Source organism: Balaenoptera musculus, chromosome 1, assembly GCF_009873245.2.
Source record: "Balaenoptera musculus isolate JJ_BM4_2016_0621 chromosome 1, mBalMus1.pri.v3, whole genome shotgun sequence".
NCBI classification, from domain to species: domain Eukaryota; kingdom Metazoa; phylum Chordata; class Mammalia; order Artiodactyla; family Balaenopteridae; genus Balaenoptera; species Balaenoptera musculus.
The window spans coordinates 30,653,079-30,677,260 of record NC_045785.1 but is presented as its reverse complement, the minus strand read 5'-3'; the positions used below and the strand labels follow the sequence as shown (position 1 = coordinate 30,677,260).

At 49.1% G+C, this 24,182-nt stretch overlaps 1 protein-coding gene across 1 annotated transcript; it reads right to left on the bottom strand.

Annotated features, from left to right (window-relative positions):
- Nucleotides 1–7,676: 7,676 nt before the first annotated feature.
- Nucleotides 7,677–18,607, bottom strand: UTP11 (UTP11 small subunit processome component). The gene is made up of 8 exons (XM_036829599.1): nucleotides 18,454–18,607; nucleotides 13,944–14,005; nucleotides 12,617–12,719; nucleotides 11,999–12,112; nucleotides 11,403–11,496; nucleotides 11,176–11,306; nucleotides 9,096–9,206; nucleotides 7,677–8,370 (listed from the first exon to the last, which is right to left on the bottom strand). The coding sequence occupies exons 1-8, from the start codon at nucleotides 18,514–18,516 to the stop codon at nucleotides 8,287–8,289; spliced, it is 762 nt and encodes a 253-aa protein (XP_036685494.1). The 5' UTR covers nucleotides 18,517–18,607; the 3' UTR covers nucleotides 7,677–8,286.
- Nucleotides 18,608–24,182: the final 5,575 nt, after the last annotated feature.

The window sequence follows — 24,182 nt, the reverse complement described above, 5'->3', positions numbered from 1 at the left end:
GCTTTGGGACCTTTCCTAGCTTCTCAAAAAAGCCAAAAACAAAAACAAAAAAAACAGTCATAAGTGCAAGTATAACCCTATCCCCCATCTCTCTGTATCTTGACTTTCCATCTGTGTTCACATGACTGTGTATAACTCTCATTTTCTGTGTGCCTCCTCACTGAATGGTATTTTTTAGTTAATTCAATCGATTCCAATAATTACACAACGCCCCCCAAATTCTTCCTTTTTCCTTTTGAAAGTAACGCTCTGGCCCTGTGCCGGGGAGCGGGGTGGGGGGGGTGCGGGTGGCTCCAGCCCCAACTGGAAGATGCTGACCTTGACATCCCCAGCTCCCACCAGAGGAGGGCATATGTCATAAGACGAGGCAGGGTAGGAGGTGTTGCCTTCTGTGTGCACACTCATGCGCCACCTGTGCCCGTGAACACATGTGGGTAAATACACACACACACACACACATACACTTTGGCCCTACCCTGGTGTTATCCCCGCAATGGAAGAAGCGTCATCCATTATTAGAAAGAACCCATGAAGGGGGTTTCTTGTCTCACTGTCCTTCGTCCTCTGGGAGCCTCCTCGCTCACACTCACATAGACATACATGCTCACACGCCATATACGCACACACAGAGCAGTGCAAAGAGGAAGGGAAGAGAAAGGCCAAAAGAAGAAGGTAGGTGAAGACAGTGCATGTGCCCAGAGGGCAGCTCCTGGGATGGGGGCGGCAGAGTGCCCGGGGTGCACTGAGTGGGAGGGAAGCTTCGTGGCTTCCTCTCTTCCCCAGCCAGCGACCAAAGGTCAGCCCAGGCGGCTCAGCCACGTGCGGTCCACCCACCCACATCGGGTCATGTGAGACCAGGACCAAAGCCTCATCAACACGCCATTGTCCTCCAGAGCCCAGCCTTGTGCTGGAGGGAACAAGCCCCGCCCCAGCCCAAGAGCAGTCAGTGCCCCTCCAGAACCTGTGGTCCCCTCCTGAGGGGACCCTCTCATCCCCCACCTTAAGGTGCCTGATGCTTAGGCTAATGCTATCCTCTTTGGGGCCTTCCGTCCCCTTCTGAGAAATGGGAAGGAATCAGCTTTCCACTTGCACTGAGAGTGCCTGGGGTGGGAGTAGTGAGTGAGCAGGGGGAGGAAAGGCCCTCTTTCTCATGTGCCCTCCGAGGGGTGCATATACCACCCCATGCCACCCCCCTCCCCGCCCGTTCCCCACATACTGTGGAGGGGAGAGAGAGTAGAGCAGAGAGGGCCCAAGAGTTGCCCTGAAGGTCATCTTGCACGTCAGCACAGGGATGGGCCCCAGAGCCCCTTGCGCCCTGGCTCCCAGCCTGGACCACAACACAGGCTCCATTGACTCCTGGGCACCCTCTTTCCCAAGATGCACGCAAAGCTGTGGGCTCGTGGTTCCGGCCCACGGGCCCCTGAGTCCCACAAGGCTCCATGAGGCCTAGCCCCACAGGACTCGCCCAGGAAAAGAGGCCAGAGCTGGCTGGCTGGACGGTGTGGGTGGAGGCAGCTGCCAAGGGGCTGGCAGGAGAGAGGGAGACGGAAGGGATGGACACTGCACCTACACAGAATCTCCTCGATCCAGGCTAATGGCCCTCATTGCCAATCCCTAGGCACTGCCCTACCCAGCCCAGAGTGGAGTCAAAGATCCCCAGTGCCTCCTCTACCCACCCCCCCTAATCCCTGCTGACTCCTTGCAAAAACAGGGACCTCTGCCCCAACACTGAGACTAAACCTAGGGCAAAGCCACCCTGGCCCACCCTCTGTCTCCTACAAGGGAAGTCAGGTGGAGAAGGATGGTTGTGTCTGTGGGAGGGGGATCAGAGGAAAGCTGGGCTCCTGTAAGGGGAGGGCTGCCCCAGCAGGATGACAGAGAGATGATTAAACCCACAGAGAAGATTGATAAGAGAGCTAAACAGCTGCAGCTCTGCAAGGTGGGCTGGGGACAAATCTCATCTTGTCCTGGCGGCACTCTAGGGGGGCTGGGGCATCCTGGCTGAGCTCGTGACCTACACATGCTCACCCGGCAGAGATTGGGGCGGGGGAGGGCTGCTCCCACCTTCTTCCCCCACCCCCAGGCCTCTGATGGTGACTTCCAGAGCCCAGCCCTCACTCCTGCCGGCCCGGAGCTCGGCCTCCACACCACACCCCCCTGCGCTTAGGAAGCGTGCCCCTTCTCACAGGTGCCCCCTTCACCCACAGCATCTCTGCCACAGCTCTCACTCTCGTTATTATTAGATGTGATTTACAGCGGAAACGCTGAGTCAGACAAACCAAGACTCCCCAGGCAGAGGCAGTGGGAGAGGAGAGTCCAGGGGAGGTGGCCCTCTTGAGGCAGGGTTCTCGGAAGAAAGTGAGGAGATGGGGGTCCGGGATGAGCTGGAGGGTCATCTCTCCTGTTTCTCCTGTTTGTTCCAGGCCCAGGATCCTCACCTGGGTCTCTTGGACGTTCAGACCCCTTTTCTGATCCCCACCCAGGTTTTCAGCCTCTGATCTTCCTCAACAAGTTGGAAGAGAATAACCCAGGGATCCAGAAGTCTTGACATCAAGGTGGTTCTGCTGGGCCGTTTCCTCATACCAGGGCTCGTGGTCCAAAGATGGAGAGAGGCAGGAAAAGTGCATTGCTGGGGTCCCATCCCCCCACTCTGCAGCGGAAAACACAGGCACTGTGCGCTCGTGTGGGCGTCCGAAGGCACCAGGACACGTGGGGCACAGTTCCTGCTCCCACCTTGTGCCGAAGAGCTCTGGCGGGCAGGTCCGTCTCTGCTCCCTAGGTCTCTGACTCCCTGGCAGGGAGGAACTGGGCATTGTTGCCAAAAATAAACGTTCGCTCTCCCGCTCCCTGGCTCCCGGCTCCCGCTCATTAGGATGCGTGGCGTTTGGCTGCGGTCCCACACCTTACAGCTCATTATAAATATGCAGTCGCTGCTGGCGCTACCCCAATCATCTCTGCAATCAGAGCTTTTAATTAGGTTAATTAAATTGTATCAAATCTCGCAGGGACGCAGTTCACTGATGCTGATGAGGCAGCCAAAACAGACCCCAGCTCCTCTGCTAATGAAGGCCGCTGCCTGCCTGCGTGGCGAGAGAGCCCGAGCGCATAATAAACAGGCGCATCCTGTGGGAGGAGCTGCTGCCCAGGCCCTGAGCTCTGGGGACCCGGCAGGGAGGGGGTCTGCCTCCAGCCCACCAGGCTCCAGCTGCAGCAGAGACTCCCGCCCCGGGAGACCTTCGCCTTCACTATAGAACTAACCGGGGCAGCTTCTAGAGCCCAGGCAGGTGGGCAGGGTCGGGGCTCTGGGCACCTGCCACCCTTACACGGCAAACCTAGGTGTGCCCCCAAGCTTCACTGGCTCCATCTGGGGTTTCCACTTTCCCTCTCCCCCAGCATGGCCCGACCAGGCCAGGACCCCATCCCCTACACACACACACACACACACACACACACACACCCCTGCCACTGCCTCTCTGGATTGTCTTATTAGCCAGGGAGGCCAGACTGAGACTACAAGGCTCATCCAGCCACTGCTGGTCTAGTCTCCATCTGCCATGGAGGCCATCTGCCCCTGTCGGGGTGGGTGTGGTCTATAATGCTACCAGGCAGTAGCAGGAGGTGGTGGCACCCCTCAGTCTCCAAGTGCCAGATGGACCCTGCATCTCCCCACCTACCACTCTGCCTCAAGAGCCCTCTCTGAGGGAGGGACACTTGCCCTCCGACCCCCTGGGATCAAATTAGCTAGTGATGCGAGACGGTCCCTCATTCCCTAGCCCCTGCCCGTCCTGAGACAGCTGTCCCAGTCCCCTGGCAATCCACGGCTGGCCACGGGGGGCCACAGGCTCCAGAGCTAGAGAGGGCCCTGCAAAGGTCCTCCCGTCTTTACGCAGGAAGGCAAGTGCTGCCACCTCCAAAGGGACTGTCCCCAACGCTCTGCTCAGCCTGGCTCCAACCCCCTCCTCTTAACCCCTCTGTCACTGGCCTCAGTGTCGCTGAGCAGCTGAGGAGAGAAGATGGGGAAATTTTCAGTGCTCTCGGGACATGTTGTTTCTGCTGTAGAAGCTGGTTTTTTGGCTTGGAAAGGTTTTTTTTTTCCACCCAGTAATGTGAAAACACGAAACCTGAAACCAACCCCCCGACATTTGCCACCGCAGAGAGAAGACTTTGGGGGAACTAGGAGAGAGCTGTAAATGAGTCAGGCTGATTCAGGGCAGGGGGGGCTGCCCAGCTGCCTCCGGGGCACCAGAGTTTCATTAACACTTATGGTCTGGGCTTGACCGTCAGGTGACAGACGACAGGAGAGGAAAGGACTTCCTTCCCACCCTCAACCCCAAACACAACAGCTCCAGATAAACTCCTCTTGCCGAGAAACAGCTAGGTCCTTGGCTCTGTCTTGCACCAGCCTCTACTACCACCCTCGCAGCACCACTGCCCCGACACCAGCCAGTGTGCTCCCCTCGCACAAGAGAGGAAATGGCCATGGCCATTACCAGGGCCATCGAGGGATGCAGGCAAGACTGGGCAGGGAGAACTAGACACCAACTCCAGTTAGGAAAGATACAGATTAGACAGCACTTCCCCAAAGTAATGATGGATCCAGGAGTAAGGAACAGGGAGATTCCTTATAGGGAGTCTGAAGAAGCAGGAGAGATTTTTTCCCCCTGACTGGAGAAGTTAGGAAAGGAGGGCAAGCAGAAGCATGAACTGGGCAGCCTCCTGAACCTCCTAACTCTACTCGCTGGACTTGGGAAAGGAGGCTCTGCCTCTCGGCGTTGCGTAGCTGCTCTGGGCTCCTTCCCTACACTTTCTGCTGAGACAGACCCAAGGGAGCTGGGCGGGAGCCCTGCCAGCAGGGAGGCCCCATGACCTGGCTGGCAAAAGAGAGCGCACCCTCCGACCCCAGGAAGCAGCTGCACAAGAAACTTGCTGCCACAGCCCCAGGACGGTATCTCAGGTCCCCCATCTCCTCTGCTCACCTGGGGCTTCAGCCCACCCTTCCCCAACACCCCGTGCATGAGGCGGCTCTGTGAACCAATGCTGGGAGAGCTTGAGGAGGGAGGGAGGCCAGCACCATTCACCCACTCGCCTGTCTGTCTCAAGTCCCAACAGGCCCCAGCCTCACCGGCCTCCACAGGTAGGCAGGGCGAGTCTGCATCTGCTGACTGCCTCCCCTGCTGGAGGCCGTGCAGCTCTTGTTTGCTGCCCCACAGCCAGCAGCATGGGGAGAGAGCAAGCCGTTAACAGACACTCAGAACTGCACATGGGGAGACCCCACCATGTCTCAGTGGAACCACCCTCTGGACGACCTGGGACTCCAACACAGGCTTCCTCCATGGTCCTCACTAGAAAGGTGAAGGGAAAGCCCTTTCCTGCCCAGTCCTTTGGGGGCCACACTTATGCTAGGGGAGCAGGGATGGAGAAAATCTTTTTTCACAAGAGCTCTACCATGTGGCATTAAATCCAATAAACAAATGCATACTAAGCACCTATGGAGTACTGGGCACTTTCGACAGCAGCACCCTGAGAGCTAACCCCAGCGAAGGGGCAGCAGCTCCACCTACTGGGCCCTTTCCCACCCTGTCGCCAGGAATCAGTTCAGTAGAAGATTTTACTCAAAAATACAGGGCTTCCCTGGTGGCACAGTGGCTAAGAATCTGCCTGCCAATGCAGGGGACACAGGTTCAAGCCCTGGTCCGGGATGATCCCAAATGCCGCGGAGCAGCTAAGCCCACGCGCCGCCCACTACTGAGCCTGCGCTCTAGAGCCAGCGAGCCACAACTACTGAAGCCCACGTGCCTAGAGCCCGTGCTCCGCAACAAGACAAGCCACCGCAATGAGAAGCCTGCGCACCACAGCGAAGAGTAGCCCCCGCTCACTGCAACTAGGGAAAGCCCATGCTCAGCAACAAAGACCCAACGCAGCCAAAAATAAATTAATTAATTAATTAAAAAAAAATACAGTAAGGCCTGTCTCCTGCTTCAATCAGAAGGGCCCTAAGAGGTGGCAGTGGACCATGACTAAGCCAGGCTGGTTGGTTCTCTGCTGGAGAGACCTGGGGCTTCCATGTCACCTGGGCAGCTGCTGCTTTGGAGACTTGGATTGTACAAACCTGAACGACACGTGTCCTGCCAAGAAAAATGTTCTCCACCTCTGCAAGCTGCCATATTCCCCCTGGCACAGCCACAGCAGGGTGCCACCAAGAGCCCAAAGCACCCCTGGATCTGGAGGGGTGGATCCAAAAGAAACAACAGTCTCTTTCCCAAGCAAGGAGCCAGAAGTCTGAGGTTCCAATGGGCACTAAAACGTCAAAGCCCTTGGCCTATTTTCAGGACCCATGAGGCTAGAGCCTCTTAGGTTAAACACAGGGGCAGCCAATCTCTTCCCTTAGAATCCTCGGGCCTCGGAGACAGCCTTCAGTTTAAGAGCAGCTCAGGACCCCTAGCTTTATTCCCTTGCAGTGAGTTGCTCTGATCACTTCTACCCTGGAACTTCATACTCAGAGAAGATGGACCTTCCTGCTCCATTTGGCCTGTGCACCTACATAGCATTTGAGGACTTGTGAGTGTGTAATCTGCGTACATGAAACCCTAGTGGTGTGTTCGTGTACACACCTGTGTTTATGAAGCCTTGTGCATCTACCACCCTGAGAGCCTATAAAGAGTGTGCACCTTTGTGTGGGCGTGTGCTTCACCAGAAGGCATTTAGGTATACCTCCACCCTCCTCCCACCTTCCTCCCCAGCGGGGGCAAGGGAGCCACAGCAGCAGTATCAAGCAAGCTGTTCTGTCCCAGGAACAGACTGCTGCTTGATCTGTTTGCTCTTCTGTCCAACACCCATGTGATGAGTCCCTTTCCTGACTCAGGTCTCAAGTCTCCAGACGCCTCTGTCATAAGACTGTCAACATTTACTTAGCTCAGCACCTTCCCAGACTGGGAAGCACTTCCTTCCTGAAGGCAAAAGCTGCTAGCTTCTAGTCCCCTGGCCCTCCCTCCTGCTTTCTGGGGCTCCCAGATCCGAATCCCACTGAGTACACCCTTAGGAAACAGGCTTTCATTTCAGGCTTTGTATAAGAACATAATAGTCGTAGGAATTTATTAAGTTTGAATAATTTTTCTTTTTAAATACCCGCAGAAGGGTGTTGCTCTTCCCCCTCCAGGGGGTGAGGTGTAAGCAAGCCTCCCAGAATCCTGCTCCTCCCACATCTGCTCTAAGCACGCTCAGCCCTGTCCTGACTGGCCTCGGCCTCCCAGCCCTATGTGGGCAGGTAAGGGAAGGGTGAGACTCTGGGAGGTCTACGTGTCTGCCGTGCACACGCTGGGGTATCTATTTCCGGGTGAAGGCCTGTACCAAGCCATTTATAGCCTTGGAATCAAGAGCTGGCCAGGAGGGCAGGAACAGAGAGCCAGGTCTGCTCTGATCTGAGCTTCATCAATAAAGAAGAGGTGCCCCTGTGAGTTCCTAATTCCAAGGGTTTCTATCTGCAGCTGTAAAGTGCAAAAGAAAAAAGTCCTTCCTGGCTAACTTATGCAGCCACCTTAATATCCAATAAATTAAGAATGAATGAGGGTAAAATCAGTCTATCCACTGGTTAAAACATTATGCAAACATTAGAAATATTTACTTTAGTCTTTACTATGAGCATATATTACTTTAAAAAATTTAATGATGTAACAAAATGGAAAAGAGCTAATGATTTAATAGTAAGTGAAAAAAGTACGCCATAAAGGTGTTTAATTACAACTACAAAACACAAAAACTAGTGCCAACCTCTACAAAATGGAGGAAATCAACCAGAATGCTCTGATAGTCGTTCCCCTCCATTTCCCTAACCTCCTAGCATAGTTAAGTACACAACAGTTGTCTGTCGTTCTTGAATAAGCATTGGGATTAGAGACGAACTCACTTGTTTTCCAAATCTGCTATATAAAAGATTATGTAACTTTTATAATGAAAAAAAATGAAAGTATATAAAAATAAGACTGATTTCAGGGAATTCCTTGGTGGTCCAGTGACTGGGACTTGGTGCTTTCACTGCCTTGGGCCTGGGATCCTGCAGGCTTCGTGCAGCGGCCAAAAAAAAAGACTGATTTCAACAATTCAACAACCCACAAACAATTTAGACGGGGGAAGGGGCTTTAACACTGTTCACATCAAATGCCAGATCCATAATAAATTATGGTTATAAACAGGAAAAACAAGTCACTTAGACCAGTGGAATCTGAAGTTACTGGAAAAAAAAAAACATAAACTCTTCCACGTGGAATGAAAAGGCTTATCGATAACACTTCAACGTTTTCGACGACTCTCAAATTTGTAAATAGCTGGGGAGTTGACTGTTTCTTTCTTCACCTTCACCTTCCGAGTTTTATCCTACAAAAGAGTAAAAAGTTACCAGTAAACAGTAGGAGAGGTCTGTGTAAAACAGAAAGTTTAATAAACTACCTACTAGAAAGCCCCTAATTCAGCCGTCTCAATGTTCAAGAGAGACAAAGCCCTTTGTCCTAAGGCATCCCGGACGCAATGAGTCAAGTTCTCCCCTGGGCATCTATAATGAGGCTGGCTGTGCAGAAGTTCTTGTGAAAATTGAGAAGGTACTCAAATCATTATTTTGTAGGGCTTCTTCTCTTACGGAACCCCAGTTGAGAAAGGCAGACCAAAATGATCTGCAAAGCTGAAAAATTTGACATTTAGAGGAATGATAATATGAAAGGGGCATCTTATATTCCTTAGCTCTGCTATTTAACTACACAATGTTGTCTATTTTTAAACACCAGTGAGTGACACGCACTGTTTTATTAACCTGTTTAAATGTTACAGATAGCTGCTCATAAGCTATAAAGTTCATATGCCACCCGATCCTACCCTTTGCTGTTCCAAAGCACTGACTAATAAGCAAGCCCCTTATTACCTCCTTAATCAAGGAACATTTCAACACTGTCAGAGTAACAGACACTGGCTCAAACCACTGCCCCTGAGGAGCAGACATTTTCAATGGGGTTGGTTTACACACAGCTGAAATTCAGTCTCAGTTTAGAACTTTACAAGGAAAAAAATAAAATAAAATAAAATGAAGGCCTAAGGCTCTCTCTCCTCACCAGAAGATCTTTGCGAGTCTGAATTTTCTGTGCAATAACAAACAATTTCTTCTCGCGCTCAATCCGCTGTGTCAGGCAGTTATACTGCTTTTGCCTCTCTTTCGCTATTTGCTGCAGAAGAAACACACATTTTTCAGTAAAACAATTAACAGGATAAAAATGAGTAAGAAACTGTTTCTTAATCCACTTGGGCCCAAACGCATAAATGGTTTCATCAATTCCCTCCTTACCCCAGAATCAACGTAACAAGAGACTCTGAAGTTGGCCATTTTACGAACACCACATTCCAGAGCTCCATGGAACCTTGGAGACTTGCCCATGGACACAAGGTTCACCTGGAGCAGAATCAGAACTGCGCCTCGAGTCTCACAGATCCCAGGAATCTTTCCACTACTACACTGAGCTGTCTGAGCGTCCCGGTTACCTGATGTGAAGGAATGAACCAGTGCTGGAAACCCTACACAATGAGTAGAGAAGCAGAGAAGGGCCACCGGGCAGTGTGCTGGCGTCAGAACCGCGGAACTCAGAAAGCAGAAGGACTCTGTCAGTGGAAGCTGACCTGAAAATTCTCACTGCTGATGACCCCTCAAAGACCAACGGTCCTTCAGTGTGGGGGGATCACAGACCTCTGAGAAACTGATGAAAGCTTTGGATTCTTTCTTGACATAAATGCATATATGTATTTGTACAAATTCATACACACGTATATACCCAACCACACAAAATTTCAAGGTGGAAAGAAGGTGTTCATAGACTTCCTAAAGCCCATTCGTGGATTGCCCACCCCCTCCAAGTTACAGACTAAAAATTCCCTTGCAAGCCACCCACCAGCAGTCTCTTAATAAAAATAATTTTGCTTTAAACAAGACAGTCAAAAGAAACACCACCACTAGACAAAAAGGGCAATCCAAACCTTCCCAACTTTTCAAAAGGTAAGATGGTGAACCATTCTACACAGGACTATGGAATACCAATCTCTTTCGGGACTACTGCAATACCTGAGAAGTGTCAGCGACACAGCTAACTGAAAATACAACTACGTGACCAAGAGGGTTATCACTAGAACACCAGTCAGCCGGCTCCTCGGCTGGAAGTGTTAGCTACACAGAGGGGAATATTACTGGGCCTCAGATTTAAACAATTCACCAATTCTAGCATAGTCTCACAGCAGTGGTTTCAGACAGCTTTTGTTTTCACTTTATTGCACAGACTGTTGATTTATGGGATTACCCAATATAATCAAACTAATTAGGGGTATTTATATTACTAAAGCAAGTTTAGCTGCCTCTGAGCTAGAGAAGCTGCTGTGAAATTAAACAAAGCTGATGCGGTGTAAATGATTCAAATCAAAACAGAACAGCTGTCTGCCTGAAACACATTGACAGCATTTTTTTAAATGAATCAGTCAGAAGTGAGAGTTCAACTCCAGAAGACTTGGAGAAAAAGCATGTCTTCTGCACAAACCCAGTTACAGTGATGGAAAGCACCGTAAGGACAAGTCAATACAAAATTTGGGGTACAAATGCAGAACATGAAAGACCTTCTGATATGCATATTCACTGTTAAAGGTTTAATATCAAAGTATACCAAATCCCTTCATCTTCAGTGTCCCCTCCTTTCTCTGCCTTTCAAAACTGTTGGCACCTGTTACAAGCATTGAACGCACAAAGCCCAGGGTCAGAGGTAGGATTCAAATGCAGACCTAGGGAATCCCCTGGCGGTCCAGAGGTTAGGACTCGGTGCTTTGCCAGGGCCCGGGTTCAATCCATGGTCAGGGAACTAAGATCCCGCAAGCCTCGCAGCATGGCCAAAAAAAAAAAAAAAAAAAAAAAAAACCAAAACAAATGCAGACCTAAAGGCCAGAATGTAAGCTCCTGACCACTATGCTACACGTCCTCTAATCTTAGAAACTAAGGAACCCTCCTCCACTTCCATTCCCATCACCAAATCTTCCTTCCACTTCTCTAAGAGAACTTGGTAAGTTTTCAAAAATAATCATCTTAAATGCAGTAGGGAAAAAAAAAAAAAAAGAACCTAGATTCCCGTAAACTCAGACCTGAAGAAAAATTGAGAAAATTACCTTAAGTCGAGTCTGATTGTTAACTCCTTTCACTTTCTCCTTCTGCAAGGTCTCTATCGTAGGTCTGTTAAAGACTCTGTCGACTAGTTCTGGGGCTGTTCGCAGGTGAGTTGCAATATCAAACTGTTCGACTAAAAGTCAAGACAATCCTTAAGGTGCTGTCTCTAACACCAAACAACACAGACCAATATGCTAGACTGTCCCAGAAACTTTCAAACATTTCATACCTTCCTTTTTGGTGTCAAAAAAAAACACATGCTTCTTCTGTTGCTTCCCCTGGAAATCCAGCAGATGGAGCTCTGATTTTAGTCTTTCAATTTTCTAGGATACAGAATATGGTCTCATTTTATATTGGGTTCTTCTAGGGTATCAGAAATGAATTTGCACAAGTTTAGACCATTCCACGTCATTATCACCAGCCAGCAAAGAATTTGCTTCATTCTTTTAAAAGAAAGGACCACTAAAATTTATCAAGCACCAACCACATGTCAGGTAGGGGGCTAGCTAGGCACTACACAAAACTCATTTAATCCTTACAACAATCCTATGAGATAGAAATGTGGAAACAGCCCCAGGGAAGCTAATTTGTCCATAATCATGGGGCTAATGAATGGCAGAGCCAGAGTTTAAACCTAAGTCTGTCTCAAACTTGACCTCTTTACACTCCACCATGCTGACTATACTTTTAAACCATTATCATAATTAAGTGTACTTTAAGATTGGAAATGCCAGAAGAAATCAACTTACAACTCGAGATCAATGGATTTCTATTTCTCTTCTTAACCGACAAAAACATATCAGAATAAAGAGTTTTAGTTGTTACCTTAGCTTCTGCAACCCTTTTCATTTCTATATATTTGACATCCTGAGTTCTCATCAGTTTCAGCTGTTCTGGAGTTACTTCTTCCTTAGTCTCCTTAATAACATGAACTCCATCCTAAAATCCAAATTTAAAAGATACGTTTCCTATTAGATTAAAATCATTAATAACTTGTTGGCATAGTTCGTGGCTGGAACAAAGACAACCAAAGGCTACATACAACAGCAACACAATGCACCAGGCCCCCAAGACACACATTCAATTCAGCACCTCCAATCACCCTCTCAGAATAGCTCCAGGCATCAGACAACTCCAAACGCATGCTGCTCATGAAGGGGCAGCTCTGCCTTGCATAATGACCAGGAGCACCTGACCAACTGGAGAAGAGCTAAAAAAAAGCCCAGGATCCTAGCTATCCATCTCCTCCCTCATCCTTATTTTCCTTGTTGAGTTGGAGCTCAAAACACTAACTGAGGGACTGCCCTGGCAGTCCAGTGGTTAAGACTCTGTGCTTCCACTGCAGGGGGCATGGGTTCAATCCCTGGTTAGGGTACTAAGATCCCACATGCCATACGGCATTGCAGGGAAAAACAAAACCCAACGGATCCATTAGGCACCCACCTGGAGTTTAACCCGAGTCATTTTATAGTAGAATTCATCTGGATTTTTTTCAAGAGCCTTCTTCCGGAGAGCTCTAAGGTATTTTTGCTTTTTCCGGTAGTCACTGAAAAGCAGGTTAAACAAGGTTCATGGCAAAAAAGAAAAAAAAAAAAAAACACAACAAGCAAACTTTACAAGCATCTAATGATACATACAAAATGAAACTCAAAAAAGCCAAAGGAGTGACTACATTCGACCCACACTCCAATGTCACACTCCAATGTCAGATGTTGAGCTCATCTCTTTGTGGGTCCTCTCCTATCACTGTTCTACCTGAAATTAACAGTCCCCATTTCACGTAAGTTTTACTGCCATCTACATCATTACAAGGAGAGACCCAACAGAGCACAGATTACAACTCCTCAGACGGGGTTCTGATGCAAGCTTGGGCACCAAGTGACCAAATAAGATTCAGAAACTACACGTTGTAGTATAGCATAGTGACTAGAATCGTGGACTCTGGAGCCAGACTGTCTGGGTTCAAATCTTGACTCCACCACTTCTGGCTGAGTAATCTTGGATAAGTTAGTTAACCACTCTGCATCCCAATTTAATCTGTGAAATGGGTGTGATAATAATAGTATCCCCAAAGATTGCTGGAATAAATGCATGTAAAAATGGCAACTCTCTTAGAACACTGCCTGGCCTAATAACAGCACTCAGTTATTATTATTTGCCTGAAAAACTCTGGGACCCAGAGCAATCCACTTAATCCATCACCAGCTGCTCCGGGGGCATAAAAAGGACCTCAGCTGACATGCATGGCTAACAAATAATTATAAACTATTTTGTAAATAAAGTGCTAAAGAAGAAGAAGAATAGGGATAATTGTTTTATAAAATGTTTTCAAAGTTCATTATCACCCACACTCAGTCCCATGAATCCATCTTTCACATGTCTTCATTCCACACCACACATGGTGATGTAAGAGACTCAACAACTGGAATGTTAGATTCTATCTTGAACTTCAAGAAAAGGGAGAGAAAAAAGATTCAGCTTTTAGCTCAAACACCAAGGCAGAAGCAAACCAAAGCCGCTCTGAGAAAACGATCTGGAACAACATAATAAAAAAAATTCTCAGTGCAACTACAGTTAAATAAATAACGCTCTGCCTAAACAAAGAGAGAAGTTTAGGGTTGCAGAAAAGTATCTGACAGGCTGCCAGAGCTTTGGCCATTTTATCAATGGCAGGAAATCATCCCCTGCTGGACACTCAGGCAATTCAGCTGTAGTACAGGGAGGCTGTAAGCTTTTCTGGCAGCACCGCTCCCAGAAAGACTGTACTCACTCTGCACGAAGTTTGTAATCTTTCTTTTTCTCCAGCAGGCCCAGATGTTTTCGAAAGCTGGGCTAGAAGACAAAAGGAAAAAAAGAGTGCTTAGTTTCCTCAGCAAACACGTACCCGAATCAACAGGACACCTGACAGGAACAAGAATCTCTGGAGCGTTCAGTAAATCCATGTCCTGGCAGCCAATGTGCTATCCTGTTCCCTCCCCTCCCCCAACTGGGCACTGCCCAAGGATGAGAGGCCATGCAGGCGCCAGAGAGGTCACAAGTACGGCCATAGTAGGCTTCTTGGCCTATTAAGGACAGAGAAAGGCAACAATGACTCGGCACTAAGAAAGCAGTTGCCAGTTGTACTAAAATTACTACAGACTTAATCCAAGGGTTTATAAAATACTATGAAGGGAAAACATAGTAACAGGGAAGCAACTGTGGTTAAGAGAGCTAAATTTAGAGTCTGAAGAACTGGGTTCAAATCCAAGCTTTACCTCTTAACAATCTGTGACTCTGGGCACTTCACTTAACATCTCTGAGCTCCTGTTTCCTAGCTATAAAATAAGAACAATAAGACCTACTTCTCACGACTATCCTGAGGATTTAATGAGCCTCTGTAAGTGGTAGTTGCCCGCACACAGCCTGGCACATAGCAGGTGCCCAGCATATGCGTAGTTATTATTCTAACTTCGGTACTAAGCATGAGAGTATGACAGAAAATACTTTCTCTGATACAGAACTTGGATAGCATGAAGGTACAAGGATTAAATCTTGCTATTATCTTTCTACAAGCTACCACTCCTTGAGCACTTAACCTACGGCAAGGTCAGTGCTAGATGCTTTTGCCTACACATCATCATAATAGGCCACATTTATTAAGAATTACCGTTACATTTTGGGCAAATCTGAGAATATAAAATTAAAAGAAAGAAAAGAAAATCACTATAAAGAATTTGTATGGGGACTTCCTGGTGGCACAGTGGTTAAGAATCCGCCTGCCAATGCAGGGGACATGCGTTCGATCCCTGGTCCGGGAAGATCCCACATGCCGCAGAGCAACTAAGCCCATGCGCCACAACTACTGAGCCTGCGCTCTAGAGCCCGCGAGCCACAACTACTGAGCCCACGTGCCTAGAGCCCGTGCTCCACAACAAGAGAATCCACCACAATGAGAAGCCCCCGCATCACAACGAAGAGTAGCCCTCACTCACTGCAACTAGAGAAAGCCTGCGCACAGCAATGAAGACCCTACACTTCCAAAAATTTTTTTAAATTAAAATAAAAGAATTTGTATGTACTTTTACGTTGCTTTGTAAAATCTAGGAGTTTTGACATTCCCAGAAGGTAAAAAAAATTCCTGTTCTCTTGTTAGGATGAGTATGTAACATGAGTAAATAAAATTTTTATCAAGGTGAAAAAAAAAAAAGAAATACTGTTACAAAGCAATCTGCTATGCTCATTACACACAATGTCATTTATCCCCAAACAATCATGGAAAGTGGATAAAGCAGGCACTACTGTTATCCCAATTTTCCAAAAAGGGAATGAGGTTTAGAGAACTTGCCCAAGAACACAGACAGAACTAGTAAGTGGCAAAGCTAGAACGAGACCTCTTCTATCTGGGGCCACAGTCTGCTCTTCCCCACCCTCCTACACTGCATCCTCTTCCACTTTGAATATTCTCGATGTTTGAGGCAGTACATAAACTTCTCTACTGTTTAAACTTGTATAATAACTTGAGTGGAATTTTTTTTTATTTATTTCTTTATTTACTTGTTGGATGCATTGGGTCTTCGTCGCTGCACACAGGCTTTCTCTAGTTGCGGCGAGCAGGGGCTACTCCGTCGTGGCGTGTGGGCTTCTCATTGCAGTGGCTTCTCTTATTGTGGAGCACGGGCTCTAGGTGCGCGGGCTTCAGTAGTTGTGGCACGCAGGCTCAGTAGTTGTGGCTCGCGGGCTCTAGAGCGCAGGCTCAGTAGTTGTGGCACATGGGCTTAGTTGCTCCGTGGCATGTGGGATCTTCCCGGACCAGGGCTCGAACCCATGTCCCCTGCCTTGGCAGGTGGATTCTTAACCATTGCGCCACCAGGGAAGTCCCTGGGTGGGATTTTTAACAGTCTCCTCTCTCATCCTCTATCCTTGAAGTGATGCAAGAAATAACTCAATATTTAAAATAATACCCAAGCCCTCTCTTGATCATTACTATTTTAATTATAGCAGACAAAGAGAAGTTGACAGAGAATAGAGAAAGAAAACTCAAGGGTCAAAAGAGCAACAAAGTGAGGCAGAAATCTTGAAATTTGTCATGTCCACTTGAATGTACACCTGCCAGGAGGAAGCCTAGCATTGAATCTGAAATAGTTCACGTAATTACCCCCTCCATACCAATGTATCTTCCAGAGCTCCCCCAGTGCCTCAGTGAGGACCTATAAGATAAAGTCCAAACTTTACCCAAATAGGGAGTGCTCCCGTCAATGTGTTTACCAACCTTTCCAGCATGGCCTCCTCCTCGCCTCTCCCACAAAGACCCTCTATTCCCACTCAGACATGGCCATGTCATGCTCTTTGCCTCTGTCTTCTCTATGAATCCAAATCAACTACCCACAACTGTGCCTTTGGACACACTATTCAACCTCTTTAAGCATCAGATTCCTCATTTGTATTGATACAAATGAGGATAACATCTGCCTCACAGGAATGCTGTAGGATTATACAAGATAATCCTTGTACAGCATGTTGGGCTGTACCTAGCATACAGTCAGTGCTCAAAAACTGACAGTTATGGGACTTCCCTCGTGGCACAGTGGTTAAGAATCCGCCTGCCAATGCAAGGGACATGGGTTCGAGCCCTGGTCCGGGAAGATCCCACGTGCCGTGGAGCAACTAAGCCCGTGCGCCACTACTGAGCCTGCGCTCTAGAGCCCGCGAGCCACAACTACTGAAGCCCGTGCGCCTAGAGCCCGTGCTCCGAAACAAGAGACGCCACCATAAAGAGAAGCCCGCGCAACACGATGAAGAGTAGCCCCCGCTCGCCGCAACTAGAGAAAGCCCGCGCTCAGCAACGAAGACCCAACACAGCCAAAAATAAATAAATAAAATAAAAATTTTTTTAAAAAGTGACAGCTATTATCATTGCCTTCCAAGTCCAACAAGTTTCACTGTGATGCTTTCTCTCATCATCTCTCCTCTTCCCTGTTTTTTAATTTGGGTTTTCCCCCCCCTTTTTTTTTCCCCCTCTCATTGGTCATTTTTTTATGCATCTCTTATAAAGTTGCTTCTTTATTCAACTTTTAGTACCCTCTGGATTCAAAATACTTGGTCTGATCCCTGGCTTTGCTGATTGCCACCTACAGCTGTATGTCTTTGGGCAAATTACTTAACCTATCTGAGCCTCAGCATCCCCATCTGCAAATGTAAGAAAATAATGGTACCTACTTCCACACACTCTTGAGAGATAAATGAGATAATAAGGGTAAAGCATTTTGCACTTTGTCTGGCTCTGGCACACAGCAAGCACTTCTAGCTGTTATTATTTTTAGATAGATCCACACAGGGGTCCAAACAAGATGGCAAATTATCAATACACTACTCCCAGCACACCACTGAGCATACAGCAAGTGCACAATAAATGTCTGATAAATGCTATTAAGCAGGAAGACTGAACTGTGGTTGGGAGGCCTTAGTTCCATCCCATCCATCAGTGACACAGCTTTAGACACATCCTTCTCTTTCTCTTCCCCATCTGTAAAATGAAATTGCACCAGACATCCCTAAGGGCCTTTCTGGATCAGATATTGTGTGATTCCTGAGAACAGAAGAATAAATTGACTCTGCATATATTAAATGAATTTCCACTCAACCTCTCCACACAGACACACCCTCCACAGAAGTCCTGCAATTGTTCATTCGGTCTGAATTTGGTGTTTGTGACTGGGCAAGTCAATTCTGTTCTTTGGACCTCAGTTTCCTCATCTGTATAATGGGGTTGGAAAACACCAACATTACATGGTGAGACATAAACAAAAAGCGTACGTGGCAGATCTTCATGGACCTCAAAGCCCAGGCATGATGATGATAGCACATTAATTAACACCAATCTCTTCGGGATCAGCCCACATACGCAGCGGACAGAGCTGAGCATCTTTAGATGTGGATTCCAGTTCCAGCGGGGACACTTATTGGCTGTGAACTTTGACCTCAACTTCCCCAGAGAGGATCAAGCACTTTACACACAGTATCTCATTTAACTACTTCAATGAAACCTTGCAAGATAGCTTTGATTATCTCCCAGGAATAGGGACAGCTGTGCTCTCCTAGAGAGAACGACCACCCCCTCCTCCCCGAACCGCGAGGGTCCGCCCCAGCCACGCCTGCGTCGTCAGCATATATTTGCATGTATTTACAAGCAACATCTCCGCACAGAAAAGGCCAGGACCCGCAGCTGGGTGGGTGGGTAGGGCCGGGGCGAGAATAGCACAGGGGGCTACCGGCCAGAGTTCGTGAGGCCTGTGCGGTCCTACCTGGCTTCGCTCTCGGTGTTCCCGCTGCCGCGACTTAGCCGCTTTCCGAAAAGCCGCCGCCATGTCGGCTCAGTCCTGGAAAAGCTCAGTAGACAACGCCGGTTCCGCACCGCCTCGTCCACTGACCCTACCGGATATAGGCCGAGCCGCCAGAGGTTTAGAACCGCCCCCTTCCTTTCTGCAGCCTATCCAGCGCCTGCTTTCCCGGAAATACGTCATCTAGCGACAGGCGTCTACCCCAGGCTGCTTCTGGGAAGTGTAGTTCTCTAGGTCTAGCCTCGTGACTCTACAACAGCCAGTTCTTATTCGCCAGAGCCTGTCCACGTGTACGGTGAGTTCGCCTTCGTGATCCGCTCCGTTGGCACCTGGGAGCACCGTGGCTGGCACTGCCCTTGGGCTGAGCTGGGCCTGGAGTGTGCGCATGTGCAGTCAACTACAGCTTTGCTCCGTTTGCCGTGTTTATGCGGTATATTTGTATACACTGCTAGGTATAAGATAGGTAACTATTTTAGAACTGACTATAGCACAGGAAACTCTACTCAATGCTCTGTGGTGACCTAAATGGGAAGGAAATTCAAAAAAGAGGGGATAGGGCTTCCTTGGTGGCGCAGTGGTTGAGAATCTGCCTGCCAATGCAGGGGACACGGGTTCGAGCCCTGGTCTGGGAAAATCCCACATGCCACGGAGCAGCTGGGCCCGTGAGCCACAGTTAACTGAGCCTGCGCGTCTGGAGCCTGTGCTCCGCAACAAGAGAAGCCGTGATAGTGAGAGGTACGCGCACCGCGATGAAGAGTGGCCCCCGCTTGCCACAACTAGAGAAAGCCCTCGCACAGAAACGAAGACCCAACACAGCCATAAATAAATTAAATAAATAAATAAATAAAGCATGACACAAATTAAGCTATGTGAATACCATCAAGCTTTACAAAAAAAGGGGGGGATATATGTATATGTATAGCTAATTCACCTTGCTGTATAGCAGAAAGTAACACAATATTGTAAAGCAACTGTACTCCAATAATAATAATTTAAAAAAAAAAAAAAAAGCTAGAGGCCCTGTGAGTTTTCTGGTGCACCGGAAAGAGCACTCTATAGAGAGACAAGCATGCTTAAAACCATGTCTGGCTCTGCCATGTACTGGCTGTGTGACTTCTGACAGGTCGCTTTGATACGGACCAGGATTCCTGGTCTTCCCCAGTCAATAGAAATTGGCTAGAGGCCAGATAAGAAATTCAGACAAGGCTTCATTGGGGCCCCTGCAGCTGCAGGAGGGAGCAAAAACAAGTAACAGTTTCCCTTGCTTGCTCCCGGAACGGTGGGCGTGGTAAGCTGGTTCCTTATATGGGGTAGGGGTGTGTCCAGGGGTCAGGCCAGAGGGGTGGCTTAGGTGTGTTCTGCCCATGCCTTTGTGGTGTTGAGTGCAGGGGCCATGCGCAGTACCCTGCTTTTGCTTCCGGCACCCGTTTTTTGCTCCTGGCTCTTCAGAAGTGGCAGTTGGGTTTTTTTTTGGTCTTTTTGTATCTTTTGGTCCAGAATTTGCCCCAATCGCACATGCACACAGTTACTTGGCTTTAATGAGCATCATTTCTCTCATCCATAAAACAAGGATAATAACAGCACGCACTGCTCTCCTCATAGGGCCGTCAAAGGGCTCATAGTTGAACTGAGGAGTTATATCATGGCATTAGTTGTAAAGTTCTAAGTCCCTCACACCCTCAAGGTGTGGCTGACAGAATGAGTGTCAGAGGCAGTACAATGTAATGATTAGGACCATAAACCATGGAGGTGTGTTCTAATCCTAACTGTTACCAGCCAAGACAAAGTTAGCTTCACTGAACCTTAGTCTCGCATGTGTAAAATGGAAGTAATAATACTATACCTACAGGATTGTTGTGAGGATTAAATGAAATAATATGTTTAAAGTCCTTAATACTGTGTTCACCCATCTGCAAGTTCACGATCAATTAGAGCTATTATTGTTATTATTAGTATTACTAAACCTACCTGTAAGGATTGAGAAAGGGTTGAGCACAGCAGAACATTCCAGAGGCATTTGGCTTCTTTTCCACCACGTGAAACTAAACTTCAGCAAGTTCTGTAACTGCACCCATTTCTCATGACAGTGCTCATCTCTCCAGCTGAGGAGCTCTGGAGAAATCCTCTCCTCAGTCCCTAGAGGTGTGAATCCAGTAGGCCAGTGGGCGTGTAAAAGCTGAAAGTAGCTGAGATCTGCTATGTGAAAAGTTTTTTCCTGCCTCTGAGTCTGAGGCTTGCCCAACTAAGGCCACATGCATTAGCAAAATTCCATCTTATTTGTTACTTAACCATTGAAAGACAAGGCCCTTCATGATCTGGCCCATGCCCACCTTTCCAGCCTCATCTCAATTAAGAAGCCCAGCCATCAGGCAGAGTGACCAAGTGGCAGCCTTAGTAGCTCCTGCCACTTCCCCTGAAGAAGGCATTGAGTGGCAGGGATACCCAGGAGAAGGCAGCTCTGCACACTGGAAGTGGGGGTGGGCCTTCAAGTCAGCCCCAGATTTGAATTGCACATCCACCACCTATCAGCTTGTGGTTTAGGGCCACCTTGTCAAACTCTCTGAGCCCCGTGTACTACTCCGTAAAATAGTGATAGTAATAATAACCACCTCATGTGGCTTTTGTAAGAACTGAAGGAAGTAATGACTGCCGCTTAGCACAGTGCCCTGCGTGTAGTTGGCATTTAAGCATAGGTTAGTTCTCCCTCTACTCTTCCTCCCCCATGCTCTGTAGCAGTCACTCATTTTACCCTCTGCACCCACAGACCCATTGCCAGGCTTGGGGTCACTAGGCAAGTCTTTCTGGGCAATCTGAAAGAGGGTGTCTGCTCAGCTAGGAGGCCTGCACGGGCTGTAGGCAGCCCAACGGGCAAGAGTGAGCAATACACCAGAGAAGGAAGGGAGTTTTCTCACTGGGGGGAGGAGAGCTTGTGGTTACAAGCAACAGAGAGTGATTCAGCACCCAGAGGAAACCATGAGAGTCTTGCCAGTCGTCAGTCACCCAGGGCCTCCTTTTGTAAACCCTTCCAAGGTGAGAGAACAGCTGGGAGACCCTGAACAAGATAAGGAAGGGTGGGGGCGGGGGGCCTCCAGGGTGAGGGAAGGGACAACCAGATCCCACTCACCCGAGGCCAGTCAGCCAGCGCTCAGGCTCTGCTTCCAGCCCCCGTCAGACACACCTGTTCCCTGGGAGGGGGGGAGGACTGATGGGGGACAGGAACAGGGAGTCCATGAGGCTGATCCCTAGACCTCCCTGGGGCACGTCCACCTGGGCCAACGGAAATTAGAGCACGCAGGGAAATGTGAGCCTACTGGGGAGCTGGAAATGGGGAGGGGAAAGGATACAGAACCTGCCCTACACCAGTCTCCCTCTCTCAGGCTGGGCCAAGTCAAAAGTCTCCTAACTTTTCTGGGCCTCCAGACTCCAAGTCCAAGAAGCAGAATCTTAACACTTGACCAGGAAAGAGAGTGTTGGAGTGGAGGGAGTGTCCCACATGTTGAATACCTACTGTGTGCTTTCATCCAATCCTCACAAGAATGCTGTGATACAGGGAGTCCCCCACTCTGAACAGATGACAGACTGAGGCTTCAAGAGGTTAAATGACTACAGAGGCGATAGAGCCTAATGATTAAGCTCTTTTTTTGGCATAAGGAGCTTTGACATTTGACTGTCTGGATTTGAATCCAGGCTTTTCTACTGTTAGCTGTGTCACCCTTGGCAGGTTACTTACTCTCTCTGTGCCTCCATGTTCTCATCCTTAAATCAAGGATAAAAATACATATTTCACAAAGTTGTTGGAAATCAAGTGCATTAATATATGTAAAGTGCTTAGGCAGGGACTGGTGCAAAGTAAGAACTCAGGCAATATTGGCTCTTATTCAGGCTGCTCATCGGAGATTCAAGCCGTGAGTAAAACCAGAGACCCCAAATCACTTTGCTGTACAGCAGAATTAACACAACATTGTAAATCAACTGTACTTCAGTTAAAAAAAAAAAGGAGACCCCACCCCCAACCCTACCTTTGATCCAGCACCTTCCTTACTCACTCATAACTCCTCCCTTTCTGAAGGATGCTCACCTTTGCCCTCCCCTCACCCCAGAGCAAACCCCTTCTTGCCATCTCCTCCAGCCAGGCAGTCTTCCCTGCACTCCCCTGGGCTAGGAGTCTCCTACACCTGCAAGGCAAATTCCAGAGCAAGGCCCACCCATGGGCTGGCTGCGCCCTCCCTGGGCTCCAGATAGCATGTGCCTGTGGTCCAATCTGGGGTGTGGGAGTCCAAATGGAAGCAGTGTCCATCACTCATTCATTCATCACATATTTTTTACGTGCCAGACATTGGAGTAAGTACTGAGAATGCAGTGGTGAACCAGAAGTATGCAGTCCCTGCCCTCATGGCACTTACAGTTTAGGCATCAGGAAAAACAACAATAAGGAATTAGTTAATTTTTAAAGGAAACCTGGCCTCAAGTGTGACTTGGGACCCAGGAAGGTAGGCGTGTGATTCAGAAGTGGGAGAGGAGGGTACTCAGCAGCCCCAGCCTGGGAGGGAATGAGTCTCTGCTCTGAGAGCTTGGCAGGACCCAGCCTGTGGGATGGGAGAGCCTCTGTGGGCACCTGAATCTCTACTCTAGACTCTGAGGAGGGTATTTCCAGGGTTGGTTTGCTGTCTCTTGTTTTGCTAACAGCACAGCAGAGCCGCCTCCTCCCTCCCCCACCCTTCCAGATCGAGGCTATTTATTCCTAGTGACAAGCCTGAGGATCCCAGGGTGGGGGGGGGCGGCCTCAAGGACCTGGAGGGGCCTTGTGTCCCTGGCAGACTCTGGTCCTCCCGCCCGGGCAGGGCACAGGGAGGAAGCCAGAAGGTTGGAAACGGTAGAGGTCGGGGAGGAGGACTTCCCTCCACCGCCCCTGCAGCGCCCCATCCTTGCACACCCCTCACACCCCTTCCTGAGAAGCTCAAAGATCATGGGGCCAAGGATTAGGGTCTCCCCTAAGGCCTCAAAGGTCAAAACTGTTCCTGGGCACTGTGGAGACCAAGGGAGGATTTCTCTGTCCCACGATGCAGCTGGAGGTGAAAAGGTGGTTACTTCTGTTTTCACCACTCAGAGTTGTGGAATAAAGCCCTTTGAAGGTCAAGGCCCTATAGAGGGGGTCCTTAAACTTCACTCCTTGTTTGCAGAGAACACCTTCGTTCCCACTGACAGGGCCGCGACAGCAGGGTCAAAACCACCCCCTCCTCCAGGCTGGAGTAAGTCCTCTTTTACAAATTAGGGCTGAGTGTGATCCCTGGGGGTAAACTGCGAGGGGGCGGGGACACGAAAAGGGCATGAGGACTCTCTCGGTCCCCAAATGGACCTTGGTCGGCTGCCTCCTGTATCCCTTGCCTGAGACTGAATACAGCTAGCCGCTGGGGACCGGGGTGGGGGGAGGTAAGGAGAGTGGGGAAAGAGAAGGAGGACAGCAAAAGCTGCAGGGAGGGGACAGGGGCGGGGTCCTGGCCGCCCAGGAAGGTTGGTAGAGCCAGGTTAGGCCCGGCGGGCCCAGGGGGCTGGGGCAGGCTCCAGCCTAAAAGGGAGGTGGGGGCGGGGTCTGGCCCCCAGCCTCCGGGACGAGGGCCGGGGGCGGGGTCCGCACCCCGCGGGCAGGGGAGGCCGGGGGCGGGGTCCGGGCGGGGCGGGCCCCCGCGCTCACT

Coding starts and splice junctions, on each gene's coding strand:
- UTP11 (XM_036829599.1), bottom strand. CDS start 18,516: ATGGCGGCGGCTTTTCGGAAAGCGGCTAAGTCGCGGCAGCGGGAACAC. Junction 11,497..11,998: donor AAAGGGTTGCAGAAGCTAAG/GTAACAACTAAA, acceptor TCTGTATCCTAG/AAAATTGAAAGACTAAAATC. Junction 9,207..11,175: donor ACAATCAGACTCGACTTAAG/GTAATTTTCTCA, acceptor TTTCTTCTGCAG/CAAATAGCGAAAGAGAGGCA.